Consider the following 15031-nt stretch of genomic DNA (forward strand, 5'->3'; position numbering starts at 1 on the left):
TTTGTGTATTTGAAAGGAAGGACCCAAAATAAGATGTAACCGTTGTGAGGGTGGTTAACAGCTAACGTGTACTGAGGACTTACTTTGCACTTATGGTCCCCGTAGCTTCTAGCAGCCACGTCAGGTAGGGACAATTGTGGGCCCCATCTTACAGAGAAGAGAGCTCAGTGGTGCGATCACGTGCCCCACATCATGTGGTCCACATCTCTGCCTCTTCTTTTTCATCACGCACACCATTGGGTCTTTGTCCAGTTAGAGCCACCTCCTTTGCCACTTTCGAAGACCTCACCGGCAGCTCCTCTCTCAGACCTCCCTTGTCGTGAGCTGTTCGCCAGTCAAGGGCAGAGTTGGTCACAGCGCTTGATCATTGATTGTCTCTTTTCCTAAGTATTGATATTTTTGTCCCTCTCCTGTGCGTTATCCCCAATCCTCCACTCTGTTAAGCTAGTTGTGGAAGTGGTAACAAGCTTGCTGGGCGGTTCCCTCAGACATGTAACAGTTTCTTCCCAAGGCCAGCCTGGGGTCTCACTGTTGTGGAACTCTCTTCTGGGCAAGAAGGGAAATTGAGCTCATAGCCACAGGATAGGAAGGCGAGGTCACCAGGGGAGGCTTCCCAGAAGACAGCAGGTTTAGGCAGTCCCCATAGAACTTAGATAGGGGGAAGGAGACTGGTCTCTGCCTGAGCTTGGATGTCAGGATGGATGTGGCGTGTAGAGAGCTCCAGGGAAGATGGGGATTTCCTGAGCTGAGTCTTTATCTGGAGGAAAAGGAGGCTGGGAGGGCCCTGGAAATGAAGGTGATGTTGGGCTGGGAGTGCTTGGACTTATTTGATGCTGGGTTGCCATTGTAAATCTGGGTCAGGAACATGATATCCTGGTGTGATTTAGAAAGATCAATCCATCTGGGTGTATGGGACGGATTGGAGGGAGGAGAATCTAAAGGCAGAGAGACCATTTTAAAAAAAGAGCATTTATTGAGTATGCTGTATATGCCAAGGCACTTTCCATTCTTTATTAGCTCCTTGAATCTCAGAACAGCACTGTGAGTTGATACTGGAATTACCTCCAGAATTTTGCAGGTGAGGAAATCAGTGCTTAGTGAGGTTCAAGGTGACTTGCCCAAGGTCCAGCTGCTCAGGTGAGGAGTTCAGACCCTCTGACTCCAGAGCCCAAGCTTTCCCCAGTCGGAAAGGAGACTGTCCTGATAGTCGGGAAAGGAGATAGAGGCCCTGAAGATAAAGAGGGGAGATAATCTAGGCAAGAAGAAGAGGCCTGGGGGCAGCAGGAGGAGCCCTGATGCCAGGACAGCAAGTTAGGCTGATGGGGAGCCACAGCAGGTTTTTGAGAGCAGGAGTGGTAGAACCAAGAGAAATTACTCTGAAGGCAGAGCAAATGTATTTGATTTTGCCTTGAGATATAGGAATGATAAGAGGGACAAGGTCAGGGGTCATGAAAGGAGAGGAAGACAAGATGGGGCCTGACAGAGCAGGCAGCTCTCTTGGGTTTATAGCTGTGCCCCACCTGCTCCCCTGACATTCCCTCTCCTTCCCTCTGCAGCCATCGTCAGCCAGTGGCAGCAGGAGTCCAAAGAGAAGGTGGTGTCCCTCCTGCTGTCTCACCTGCCCCTGCTCCAGCCGGGCAATACGGAGGCCAAGACGGAGTACATGAGGCTGCTGCAGAAAGTGTTGGCCTACTCGATCGAGAGCAATGCCTTCATTGAGGAGAGCCGTCAGCTGCTCTCCTATGCCCTCATCCACCCGGCCACCACACTGGAGGACCGCAACGCACTGGCCCTCTGGCTGAGCCACCTGGAAGAGCGGCTGGCTAGCGGCTTCCGCAGCCGGCCCGAACCTACCTACCACTTGCGCCAGGGCTCAGATGAGTGGGGGGGACCTGCAGAGCTAGGTCCTGGGGAGGCAGGACCAAGCTGGCAGGACAAGCCGCCCCGGGAGAATGGACATGTGCCCTTCCACCCACCCAGCTCAGTGCCGGCAACCATCAACAGTATTGGGAGCAATGCAAACACAGGTGAGAGTGGGGAGGTCCCAGGAGGCCAGGCCTTCTTGAAAAGGAATCAGCTAGGCTCTGTCTTCATGTATTCTGTGGCTTCACGCAAATCACATAACCTCTCTGGGCCTCACCTTTGTGAGGTAGCACAGAGCTTGTGAACTGGCAGCCCCAGAGCCACATCTGACTTACAAAACCCAAAAAACCAAACCCATTGCTATGGAGTTGATTCTGATTCATAGCGCCCCTATAGGGCAGAGTAGAACTGCCCCATAGGGTTTCAAGGAGCGGCTGGTGGATTTGAACTGCTGACCTTTTGGTTAGCAGCCAAGATCTTAACCACTGCACCACCAGGGCTCCATCTGACTTATAGACATGTCTTACTGAGCCGACACTGTTATTTTCTTTCAAACCAAATTTGGTGATGATGAGGATCAGGAATCGCACACACGCATGTGTGTGTGTATATATATATATATGTATGTATGTATGTGCCACTTAGTCTTTGCCAGGACCTTTTCTGAGAACTTTATCCACTTACACTCATTGGTTGAGGTACAGAAAAGTCACTGGCCCAAGGTAGTGTAGCCAGAATTTAAATCCAGGCAGCCTGGCTCCAGAGCTCATGTTCTTAACCACTGTGCTCCGCTGCCTCTGCCTGAAAGTGGCCCTCCTGTAGATGCCGAACTCTCACCAAGGAAAGGAATCAACCCAAGTTGGGCACCCGTGAATTTCTTCCTCCTCACACCTTCAGGGCTCCCCATGATGGGGACAGCAGCTACTAAAGGACCAAGCTTGAACAGTGTTGGATAGGGAGGTTTGGACCAGAAGAGAGGAAGGAATTGGGTGTTCCAAGTAAAGGGCACAGCATGAATTGAAGGCACACGGGTGTCGCACTGGGGGGACAGTATGCAGACAGGTCTAGCTGGAATGGAGAGCGATATGAAGGTTTAAATGAGTAGTAGTAGCAGACGCTCGTGTTTTCCACCTGCCTGTCCCTGTGCTGAGGACTTCACAAGGAGGCAGAGAGGCAAAGGAAGTGACTTGTCCAAGATCTCACTGTTAATAGGTGGCAGAGTCAGGATTTGAACTTGGGTCTTGACTCCCAGACCTCAGTAGGTTAGGACCAAATTCTGGGGGACCTTGAAGGACAGGATGAAGCTTTTGGATTTCAGGCAGTTGGAGAAAACAGGAAACCATTAAAATATTTTTGAGTGGGGCGCAAGGATTGGCCTATGAGGCCAGGCAGGGTGGGTTTGGGGTGCTGCCAAGGACAGACCGGGGTTTCTTGGAGAGTGTGAGGCACTGGATCTGCGGCCAGCATTCCTGTTTTTGTAATTCTCTTGCTGCGGCCAGCCTCCACCCCAGCACAGGGCCAAACCGGGCTTCTCAGGAACTGCACCGTCATTCCAGTCAGGGTAATTTCCTGCCCTCAGCCTTGCCTCCCCAGGAGGCGCCGTGACAGGCCAAGGGACCTGTGTTCAGGATTCCCCCGGCCCCCCAGGCCCAGAGTGTGCTATCTTCTCCAAGTACTATTGAGTGGGGCGGAAGCTAGGCTGAGAGGCTTGGAATGAGCCCTGAGCACAGGGCTTCAGAAGTCAGACAGGGGTGGAGGCTGGCCTTAGGGGCAGGTCAGTGCACTGCCTTCTCCCTCAGATGACTTCCTGGCTAGGAATGTAAGTACTGTCACCAACGAGGAAAGGTGTCTTTGGGCCTGCCCCTGGTCTGGGTGTCAGCGGAGCACTGGCAGAAATCCTAGTCTTTCCATCGGAAATAAGCCTGGGTGCTTCTGTCTCCACCCTCTAACTCCTGTGGGAACTGGGTTAAAGGGCTTCCAAGGCAATTTTCCTACCTACCCAGGAGTGAGGGTTTTTGGCTGTGCTTCATTTTCCTCTCTAGGCTGACTTGGGGTACTCCTGGATTCCCTGTGTTGCACTCACAGACCACCACGACCACCCTTAGGATTGTGGATGTCCTCCTTTGTCCTTTGTGAAGCACTGTTTGAGGGCTCCTGGCCCAGATCCTGGGAACTCAGAAGTGATGGGTGGGGTTGCTGTCCTACATGAGCCCACAGTCCAGTGGGAGAGTCAGGCTAATGAAGAGGGCAGTAAGTGCTAGGCTTGAGGCAGCACTGCAGGGGCTGAGGGGACTCGGGAAGGACTCACAGAAGCTCTAAGCCTGGCGGGCAAAGGTAGAACGGTGAGCTAGGCAGAGGAGAAACATGCAAGAATGTGGACGTTCATGGGACCTGCCCTGTTCTGGGAACGGTTAAAATTTAAGTTGGACCCCTCTTCCTACCTCGAATGGGATGGATGGAGGTGTGACGTGTCCTGTAAAAGGGCCTGGATTCACCTTGAGTGGCTGGGCCACGTGGGTGGCAAGTTTTGACTCGGTACAGGAAGAACTTTGGGAGGCAGTGAGGCTCAGCGGCGGGTGCTGAGGAAGCAGTTGGTATCCGTCGTTTGCGGACTTACAAGTGCCGACGAAACCACTCCTCTGGGCCAGGCCCCGTTCCAGTCGCTGAGGATACAATGATACGTAAGACAGGATAGGTCCCTGCCGCCACAACTTTCCAATTCCAGCAGAGGGACACAGCTAGTCAGCAAGTAAGCCAACAACTAAATGAGACAATTTCACATAGCGACAGGTGCTGTGACAAAGGTAAAACAGTGATATGATAGCGTAACCGGCATGGTGTGGGGGGCAGCTACTTCAGATTGAGCGGTCAGGGAAGGTCTCTGGAAAGAGGTGACACTTGAGATGAGACCTGAGGGAGCCAACTGCTAAGATCAGACAGACAAGAAGAAAGAGCAAGTGCAAAAGCCCTGAGGCTGAAACCAGGCTGGGTGTTCAGGAACAAATGTGGGGAGGGGGGAGGACTGGAAAGGCATGAGCCAGGAGTGAGTGGTGGGAGAGGGAACATCAGAGATGAGCAGGGGCCGGGTCCTGCAGGGCCTTCTAGGCGTATGGAAGCACTTGGATTTGATCAGCATGAAGGGAAGCTGCAGGTGGGACTGATGCAGGGGTCTGACTTGATCAGATCTGCATCTTTAGAAGGGTCAGTGTCTGCTGTGAGGTGAGTGGACTGCAGGAGGCAAGAATAAAGGCCAGGAACCAGTGAGGAGGCCATGGCAGCAATTCCAGTGAGAGTCAGTGGCGTGGATCAGGGGCCAGCAGAGGAAGTGGAGAGATTGAGAGAAGTGGCTGACAGAGCTTGCTGACAGTTTGGGTCTGCAGGGTGAGTGGACGAGCAGTATCTGGTAGGCGGTTCCCCTCAGACTCCAGGTCCCCTTGGAGGACTTCAGGAGCTGAGCCACTGTTGATGGCACTGGCCAGGGGGATGGAACCAGAAAGGTACAGTCTCCTGTGGTCACACCTCCAAGCCTGACTTCCCCCTTGCCTCTGTCCCCCTCCTGCCAGGTCTCCCCTGCCAAATCCACCCCAACCAGCTGAAGCGCTCCATGTCACTCATCCCCACGAGCCCACAGGGCCCTGGTGAGTGGCCCAGTCCAGAAGAGCTCGGGGCCCGGGCTGCCTTCACCACGTCCGACCACGCACCCCTCTCGCCCCAGAGCAGCGTGGCCTCCTCTGGCAGTGAGCAGACGGAGGAGCAGGGCTCCAGCCGGAACACTTTCCAGGAGGACGGCAGCGGCATGAAAGGTACAGCCTGGGGAGGGCAGCACCAGGACCCCCGCCAGCCTTTCTGCGGAGCCCCGAGGATAGAAGGGATCCCCTGTCCACCACCTTGCCTGTCCCTCTGAGGCCTGGGCCCTTGGCCTGAAGGGAGTGGACACTCCCTGCCATTAGGGCTCAGGACTGAGCAGAGGGACCCCGCTTCCACATTGGTAGACCCTGTTGTGTTGGAGAGGAGCCCCTGCCCTTGCAGACCCCAGTCTGACAAGAAACCTGGACACGGAGGTAACTGACAAAGTTCCAGGAACACTTTTAGAGACATACGGTCTCAGCCCAGCACACATGTAGTCATCCAGCACAGAAAGGGGACCTGCCAGGCAGGGTGGGGTGTCCTGATCAGGGAAGGCTATCTGGGTGGATCTAGCTGGACAGACAGAAGTAGCTTATGGGTCCTTGACTTCCTCCCAGTTTTCTGCAGCTTTTTAGGATGCCTGTGCTTTCTGCCTGGTCCAGCCCTACAATCCTCTCTGCCCTGGTCACGAGGGCCAGACTCTTGACCTTTCACCCTCCCCTTTTCCACAGATGTCCCCTCTTGGCTCAAGAGCCTCCGCTTGCACAAGTATGCAGCCCTCTTCTCACAGATGAGCTACGAGGAGATGATGACACTGACTGAGCAGCACCTGGAGTCTCAGGTGACGCCAGGGGGACCATCAGGGTGGTGATGGGGACAGTACCATTTTGGCACTACCCTGGCAGCCCAGCCTGCCTCCCTCTCTTCAGCCCCTTTTGGGGCACCCCTGAGCACCTCAGACTTGTGTTTCCAGCTTGTTGTCCCCTTCTTCTGCTACCACAGAATGTCACCAAAGGTGCCCGCCACAAGATAGCCCTGAGCATCCAGAAGCTGCGAGAGAGGCAAAGTGTCCTCAAGTCCCTAGAGAAGGTGAGGGCCTGCTAGTCCCATCTCTGAGGCCAACCAACTGCCCAGTGGTACCAGTAGACCAGCCTCTGGGTCGGTCCTACTGCCCGGGTGGCCTCTTTGCTGGGTGTCTCCAGCCTCAGGGAGCTGGGTTCCAAGGTCAAATCGGATTCAGAGGGTTACCAGCCGGTGGCTACAGGGCTCCCTTCTCTGTCTTGGTCTGCATCTCCAGAATGTCTTTTTGTCGTTGACTCAACTCCTCTCCCCTTTTTTCCATTTCTGACTGGTTGTTCTGGGAGAACAGAGTGTTTCCCTGTGTCCATGATCTCTTTCCATTTTGTTGTTTCTGGCAGGGCTTTGAACTGGTTCGTTCCAGTTCGAATCCCTGCTGAGAATTTGTCTTCCTAACAAGTGCCCAGGTGATGCTAATGCTGCTGCTTAGGGACCAGTGCTGAGAACCACTAGTAGAGCAGTGGTTCCCAAAATTTACCTTACACAAGAATCACCTGGGGATCGTATTAAACTGTAGATTCTGATTCAGTATAGCTGAGGTGGAAAGGCAAATTCTCAGCAGTAGTTCGAACCAGAACAAACCGTTTGGAAGCCCTGGTTTCTGATTTGCTCTCCTTCCATACCTGCCTCTGTTCGTGTTCACTTTTTCCTCTCCCTGCTGCTTGCCTTCTGTTTTGTTTTTTCCCCTCAGTGTCTTGGTCTGAACCTTTGGGTCTGAATCTGGTTCTGTCCTTGGTGGGAGCCTAAGGCCCTAGTACCAGAACACCTTCTCCTCCACTCTGTGGGCCTCCACCTTGAGAGGAAGGAGGGGTTCTGTGTGTACAAGTGTGTCCCTACATGTATGCGGAGCTCACGGTGCCCTTCGCTGTCTTCTCTGTGTGCTGAGACCCAGGCCTTGTCTGACCCCACGTGGGTAGTCGTTGTTTGTGCCTAGCTCCAGGGGGCTGCATTTGACACTTGGCCGTGTCTCCCCACCCAGGATGTGCTGGAAGGTGGGGATCTGCGAAACGCTTTACAGGAGCTCCAGCAGGTCATCATCACCCCCATCAAGGCCTACAGCGTCCTCCAGGCCACCGTGGCTGCCGCTGCCGCTGCCACTCCTACTGCCAAGGACGGGGGCCGGGGGGAGCTGCCGCCGCCAGGTGCTGAGCCTCCCCTGGCCCATTCCAGCACAGACAAGGGCACTGAGCCCAAAGACCCTTCAGTGGCAGAGAGCTACCCGCCTCCACCAACCCCGGCTCCCGCTGATGGCAGTGAACCAGCCCCAGCTCCCGTCGCCGACGGAGACATCCCCAGCCAGTTTACACGGGTGATGGGCAAAGGTGAGGCCGTCCAGAGCACAGCAGGAAGACCCAGGGCCGGGATCCACATGAACCCAGGCCTCAGGAGCCAATAGAAGTTAGGTGGTGGCAGTAGGACTTTTAGAGCACCCTGTAGACCAGAAGACTGCAGAGGGTGGCTAAGACTTACCATGCCAAGGCCGCCGCCCCCAGAGAGTGCCCACGCTGATGGTAGGAGACAGCCCTTATCCGCAAAGCATCTCTGGCCTGAGCGGAGATAGGACAGTGTGTAAGTGGGAACACAGTGAACAGGCTAAGGTGGATCCATGAGTTCACGCAGAGACGACCACGTCCACAGGATGGGTATTCAGAGCTCATAACAGGCCTGGTCTTTCGGAAGGCAGCAGACATAGCGGCCTTCACAGTTGGGTCCAGATCCTTCCAGCTATGTGACCTGGGGGCAGTGACTTAACCTCTCTGAGCCTCAGATTCCTCAGGCTAAAGATACCACATTGACGAAGTTGTCGCAAGAGTTAGTGAGACAGGCGTTACCGACTTCTTATTTGCCTTGGGCCAGGCACTGTGGTGGGGGCTTCACATCTCATTGTAGCCTTGTGATGACCCAGGTACAGGTGCCTCGCACTTCGTTAATGCTTATCCGGTCTGAGTTTCCTGTCCCTCCTGTACCAGCCAGTTGGGGCCAAGGAGGCTAGCGCATGGCAGAGGGCAGGCTAGGGGCTAACCTCCCCCACTTTCCCACGACCCACAGTGTGCACCCAGCTGCTGGTGTCCCGGCCAGACGAGGAGAACATCACCAGTTACCTCCAGCTCATCGAAAAGTGCCTGACTCATGAGGTGAGGCCTTCTCCAGACACCCCATCGCTCTCAAGGCCAAAATTCCTTCCTTATCTCGCCGGGCCCTGCTTGGCGTGGCACCGCCCACCTCACCAGCCTCTCATCTCGCCAATACTGGGTTCAGTGAATGCTCTGGGCTCTTTTTCTTCTCAGGGCCATCATACATGTTCCTTCTCTGGGGAACAGTGCCCTACCCTCCTAGTTGCCCCTCAGCTTCCATCTCAAACGTCTGTCCCTCAGGGAGGCTTTCACCGACCCATCGCACTAGTTCAGGTTTCTTGACCTCCTATACGTCTCTCTCCCAGCAGTTAGCACAGCTGTAGTTACCTGTGTATCTTCCCCCAGCCAAATGCTAAGCTCTGTGAGCACAGAGCAGACAGGTGGTCAGTATTTGAATGAATGAATGGAAAGCAGATCCGAAAGAAGCACCCCCTCCCTCCCTCGCCCCCTATTCTAGGCTTTCACGGAGACGCAGAAGAAACGACTGCTGTCCTGGAAACAGCAAGTACTGAAGCTCCTCCGGACATTCCCTCGCAAAGCCGCACTAGAGATGCAGAGCTACCGGCAGCAGAAGGGGTGAGCCCATGCTGGTTGACAGATGGTGGCTGAAGGGTGACTGCATTCTGGGCAGGGAACCAGGCTGTACTCATTCCCTCCGGGGCAGCTTACATAAGCCACCCAGTGAAGGCAGAGTGCTTCCCCAGAAGGCAACCAGGGGCACTGGCACTAGCACAGGACGCTGAGCTGGCAGAGAACACACACGTCCTCAGTGGCAGGTTGTTGGCCTGTACCTTGTTCTCCTCACCTGTCTGCAGGGAGCTCTGAAGTCTCTCCCTACCCCAGACAGATAGTAAATGTGCCCCACTTCAGCGCTGAAGTTAGGAGAAGTGCTTTGAGTGGACAGTGAGGAAACTCCTATACTCCCCATCTCCCTCCTGGGGGCATCCTTGGGTCAGAAGGAGTCAGGTTATGTGATGCAGGGATGTGGTCAAGGATCAGGAAATCCTGTTCTGAGGAGGTTCAAGTTCTGTCCTACTTGTTGGGGTCATGGTGGGGGTAAAGAAGGGGTGGACAGATGGACCCTGTCCTAAATTGAGACCCTGCCTTCTGCTCTCTCACAGCTGGGCATTCGGCTCCAACTCACTCCCCATAGCTGGCTCTGTGGGGATGGGGGTGGCCCGGCGAACCCAGCGACAGTTCCCCATGCCTCCCCGGGCACTCCCACCCGGCCGGATGGGCCTCCTGAGCCCCTCAGGCATTGGGGGTGTCTCCCCCCGACATGGCCTCACCAGCCCCAGCCTTGGAGGCCAGGGCCGACAGGTGAGCCGACTCTAACAGAGGATCTGGTGCTTCCAGGGTTGGGGTGCGCTGCCTGGGATATGTGTGTCTTTATCTCTGCGTCTGGTCCCAGCTCAGAGGGCAGGGGGCTCCTTTGCCAGCTCCACCGCGCTGGGCCTCTTCCTGCTCATCCACCGCCTTCCCTGGTCCCACACCCTATGCAGAGCCTGTGGTTTGCCAACCCTGGAGGCAGCAACAGTATGCCCAGCCAGAGCCGCAGCTCTGTACAGCGCACCCACTCGCTTCCGGTCCACTCGTCGCCCCAGGCCATTCTCATGTTTCCTCCAGGTGAGATGCCCCACCCTGGGGACTGCAGGACACCATCCCCGCTACACTCTCCCTGCTGCCCTGGTCTCTGTGCCTGCCGTCCGGCCATCGCCACTGCTTGAGCTCCTCTCCCCGTGTGCCTGCCGCTCTGCTCCCATCCCCCTCATCCTAGGCTTTCTCAGACTCTTGGTTTGTTTCCTTTTCTTCTGTCTCTCAAGTTCTGCCTTCTTTCTCTCTCTCTCTGGATCTTCTTTTTCTCACTCCTTTCTCCCACCATCTCTACACCTTTGCCTCCCTGTCTCGTAATCTTGGTGTCTCTCTCAGTCTCCTCAGTTTGTCAGGGTTGAAGGCATGGGATGGGCAGAGCAACAAGGTTGGTGGTGGGAAATCCTGCCTGATCAGCCCCTCCACCAGCATTCTTTCTGAAGTCAGTGAGCACATAGGAGCCAGCAGCCTTCGGCTCTTAGACCAGGTTCTACACTAAAGAGTGTTGGCAGGGGAGAGTGTTTTACTTTTCTAACAGCCCAGCCCAGCGATGGGAAATCAGAATCGGGGCTGTTGTGGTAAAAGGGAGCTTAGGCGCTGGCCACAGGGCCCTGCCCTGCCCTGCTCAGCTGCTAGGGTTGAGTCCTCACCTTGTGCTGGGCACTGGGGGGACAGAGACAGATAAAGTGGATCTGGAATGGGCTGCCTCTGGAAAGGCCTTTAGGTTTACTGTTGACCCTCAGGTCTTTGTGTCATAAACAGCCAAATCAGTGGAGACTCTTAACTGATGAGATAACATGGACTGTATCATTATAAGGCAGGGGACCCAGTCTTTCATGTTCATCTTAGCACAAGGCTTGGCATCTCTGAACAATTGTTAAATGAGTGCATGGGTGAACCACAGGAGCAAAAAATCAGAACCATTTTTCTGCCGGCTTACTGGGTATTGTGTCAGCTTTCTTGCCTTGTACTAAATCTTCCTGACTGTGTGTGCCGTGGTACTAATGATGATGTTGGATGCTGTCAAGTCGATTCCAACTTACAGTGACCCAGTGGGACAGAGGAGAACTGCCCTGTGGCATTTTCTTGGCTGTAATCTTTATGGAAGCAGATCACTACGTCTTTCCTATGGAGCTGCTGGGTGGGTTCGAACCACCAACCTTTCTGTTAGCAGCTGAGTGCCTAACCATTGCTCCACCAGGGCTCCTTGGCACTGATATTATTCCTATCTTATCAGTCAGGAAGCTGAGACTCAGAGAAGTGACTTTTGGCCGAGTTTAAAAAAAATTTTTTTGTTTTTTTTTAGAAGGTGAGACATTCGGGTGGTCTGATAGGGCCAGGGTTCCTGGTTCAGGTGGGACTGTGATCAAAAGTGAGGCTGGAGAGGTGAGGAGGGTCTCCTAAACCCAGGGAGAAAGCTCACACCTCTTCCAGATGGCAGTAAGGGGCTGAGGAAGTTGTTTAAGTGGTGTGGGGTGGGCCAGGTCTACCCAGGAGGTGAGCTGTTTCCCAGATGCCAGAACCGGAGGCACTCTTAGAGGCAGCTTGAGGACAAGTACTGTGGCTGCTGGCCTGATTTGCCCCACCTTCCCAGAGAGCAAGTCCCACTGGGGACAGGAAGGGTTTTAATTAAGCTCCTGCACCAAGTACAGAGCTGGTCATCAGGGAGCGTGGGGCTGGCCAGTGTCTGGGCACATGCCCAGACTGTGCCCAAGGCAATGTACAGCCTGTGTGCAGAATAGTCGGAGCCTGTGTGTGGGCTCCAGGAAGCCCCCTCTCGGCTCCACATCACTTCCTCTGTCTAGCAGTCCGGCTTTCTCTGTTAGCTCTCTTCCCTTGCCATCGTCTCCTCTGCCTGCTTTGTGACACACCCAGGCCTCATCTCTGCCCTTTGTCTCTGCCCAGTCATCTGCCATGGAGCGTGTGCAGGTCTTGCGTGCACAGTGTGTCTCTGGCCTCTTCCTCCCTCTCCCAAGAAATTTGTCTCACACACTTTCTCTCTCAGCTGTTCTGCCAAGCAAGCCTGTCTCCATCCTTTGTCTCTCCAGCCCTTCTTTCCACCCCAGTCCTGTCCTCACCCTGTCCGTCTTCCTCTCTCCGTCCAGACTGCCCGGTCCCTGGGCCTGACCTGGAGATCAATCCCACTCTGGAGTCTCTGTGTCTGAGCATGACAGAACACGCCTTGGGTGGTGAGCATTTCCTCTTCCCCTGACCCAGCTCCCACCTACCCAGCGTCTTCACCTCTGAACTGAGCAACTCAGAGCCATCCTGAGGGGTCCCTAGGGGAGGCCAGACTCCAGGGAGGGCCTGGCTGGGATGACAGGCTACCTGAGCGCCTGTTCTCGGACCTCCCACCAGCTCCTGATCTTCCTCCCTTCCTCCCTTTCTCACCACAGATGGGACAGACAAAACCTCCACCATCTGACGGGACCCACAGCCCAGCGCACCCATAGGCTCCCCGGGCGGCGGGCGGGGGCCGACCCCCAACGGGCTTCTCCGCGGCAGCGAGAGGGTGGGCTGGCTCAGCTATACATTCTAATATTTTTCTACTCTCTCACCCTTTTAACTTTTGTTTAACATTGGCACCCGCCTTGCTCACTCACTCCCAGGCCCGTCGCGGGATCTCTGCTGAGGCCGGGGGAGGTAGGGGCAGCCAGGAAAAAGGGGGGCAGGGACTGGCCAGACTGCCTACCCCTTCTTTCCATCCCTCACCCCCACCTGGCCCTGTTACCCAGCCTCCTCCAGACTGCTGACCACCTGCCCCTCCCCAAGGAGGGAGACACCCCCAGAGACAAGCTGACCCGCTCCCTTGCGGAGCTTGTGCAGAAACATCTGACCCTGGGGAGAAGTGAGCAGGGAGATAACCTGAGAGGAGCTGAGGAGAAGCGGTGGACTGGGGAGGGGAGCCCCTCTCCACCCACCAACTTCCTCCTCTTCCCCATCCCACGAGGACAGGAGCCACCTGCCTCTCACTCACCTCCTTTTGCCCTGTTTATCAGAGGTTCTCTACAATTAATTTCTTAGGCCTATTTAAGATACATATTTATATAGTTCTTAACGGTTTTTCTCTGATCATTCCCTCGCATTTTTAGAATCCCCAGGCCTCTCTCTGAGCCAAGACAGTGGCAGGGGGCGCCTGAATTTTATGAGGGGAGAGGGCAGAGCCCCCTCCCCCAGACCCCCCTAGCCCCTCTTCCTATCCCCCCCCTCCAGCCCCGGCCCTGGTTCCCCTAGACGCAGAGGTTGAAGGTGGGGAGCCAGGACAGCCAGTGAGGTCAGGAAGTCTGTTGCCTTAACGTCCCCTTCTCCACCCACACGCCCCTTCTCCACTCCCAGGTTTGGCTGGTGAGAGACGGGGTAAGGAATAGGGGAAGGGGATTGTTTGGTTTTTGGTTTCTTTCCCTGCCCCCTTTTCTTTCCGCCTTCCCCGCCCCCATTATGTCATGACCTCAGTTAAGTGGAACACTATTATCATAACCCGGAGATTTGTCCCAGCCCGTGTCGTACAGGTCTCGGATCCCTGTTCCTACTGAGGCGCTGTGCTGGAGCCCAGGTGGAGGGAGGGGATTCGGGGGCACAGACTGGGGAAGCCAGGCTCCCCCTTTTCCAGCCCCCTCTTCCTCCTCAACCTACCCCCCTCACTGGGACATTCTCAAGCTTTTCACACCGAAAAGGAAAAAAAAAATGTTATTTTTAGATACATTTTATGAATAACTTTTGTTATGAATATGGCTGGTAACCATTGTGTATGTTATTAAAGATACAAAATGTTGGGAAAAAACAAAAAACCAAAAAAAGAACAATTTTAAACCCAGCGCCCTCCCCGTACCTCCCCCAGTGCCCCAGGCCTTCTTGCCCCTGCCCTCCTGGTCTGTGGAACTAACTCCCTCAGCCTTGTGCCCAGGGAGGGGCGGAGGCCCGGGTCCGGGAGCCCTAGGCCCTGCCCCCAGGTCCTCAGCTCCTCTCCCAGTGCAGGCCGGTGGGGTGTCAGGTTTATTTATGTACCTCTTGCACACTCATCAACCTATGCAAGTCCCCTCCCCGGCCCTCCACGTTTCTGTGCCTTTGCTCATTCTCCTCAAGCTCCCAGGACACCCTGGCCCCTGCCTGCCTGCCCGGCCCAGGAAGCGGAGCGACAGGGGCACCTCGTTTGGAATCAGTAGGGTGTCACTCTTACCGGGCCCTCACTCCCTCCAGCCAGCCCCATCCTGTTCTTCACTACCTGTCAGGATGCACTGGCTCTGCCTGCTTGCCAGGTGGTGAGGGACACCTCCACACACACAAGGAGGCAAGAGCCAGCCCCTCCCTCGTCGCCCCGACAGCAGAGTGCCAGAGTGCGCAGGACGCAGGCGGCCCCACTCTGATGGGCAGGACCCGGCCCCTCTCCCGCCCCCATCCCAGCCCGGCCCTTCCACCATGATTTCGCCCTCCCCCACCCTTTGTCCCCAGCCCCACTGGCAGAATCAGCTTTGAGTAACTGTACAGTTTTTCTCGCTGTTGGAGAAGACTGATTTGTTGGAGTTTCACCTGTTTCATGGTCTGGGCTTATTTTGGAAAAAAAAAAAAACAAAAAAAACCAAAAAAGGATTCTGACCTTTGTTATACTACACTTAATGGAAACCCCAGTGGTTCTGCCCCTGTGGCCTTCTGCTTCTGTGCCTTAGGCTGCGGTCGCTGAGCACCTGGGATGGGAGTCAGGTGGGGTGAGACCACAGGGCCTGGGAGGGAAGAGAAGTTCT

General features: G+C 55.2%; 1 protein-coding gene across 1 annotated transcript in view; it reads left to right on the forward strand.

The window, feature by feature from the left end:
- The window catches only part of SAMD4B (sterile alpha motif domain containing 4B), a 39909-nt gene extending 24912 nt beyond the window's left edge, over positions 1–14997 (forward strand). Inside the window, exons 3-13 of the mRNA XM_003420773.4 lie at positions 1557–2027; positions 5427–5666; positions 6222–6331; positions 6493–6579; positions 7547–7889; positions 8617–8702; positions 9160–9278; positions 9824–10022; positions 10205–10328; positions 12398–12481; positions 12689–14997. Of these exons, the coding sequence (XP_003420821.1) occupies positions 1557–2027; positions 5427–5666; positions 6222–6331; positions 6493–6579; positions 7547–7889; positions 8617–8702; positions 9160–9278; positions 9824–10022; positions 10205–10328; positions 12398–12481; positions 12689–12717 (1892 nt within the window). The 3' untranslated portion in view covers positions 12718–14997. The remainder of the gene's footprint in view (positions 1–1556; positions 2028–5426; positions 5667–6221; positions 6332–6492; positions 6580–7546; positions 7890–8616; positions 8703–9159; positions 9279–9823; positions 10023–10204; positions 10329–12397; positions 12482–12688) is intronic.
- Positions 14998–15031: the final 34 nt, after the last annotated feature.

This window comes from Loxodonta africana, chromosome 11 (genome assembly GCF_030014295.1).
Source record: "Loxodonta africana isolate mLoxAfr1 chromosome 11, mLoxAfr1.hap2, whole genome shotgun sequence".
Lineage (NCBI taxonomy): Eukaryota > Metazoa > Chordata > Mammalia > Proboscidea > Elephantidae > Loxodonta > Loxodonta africana.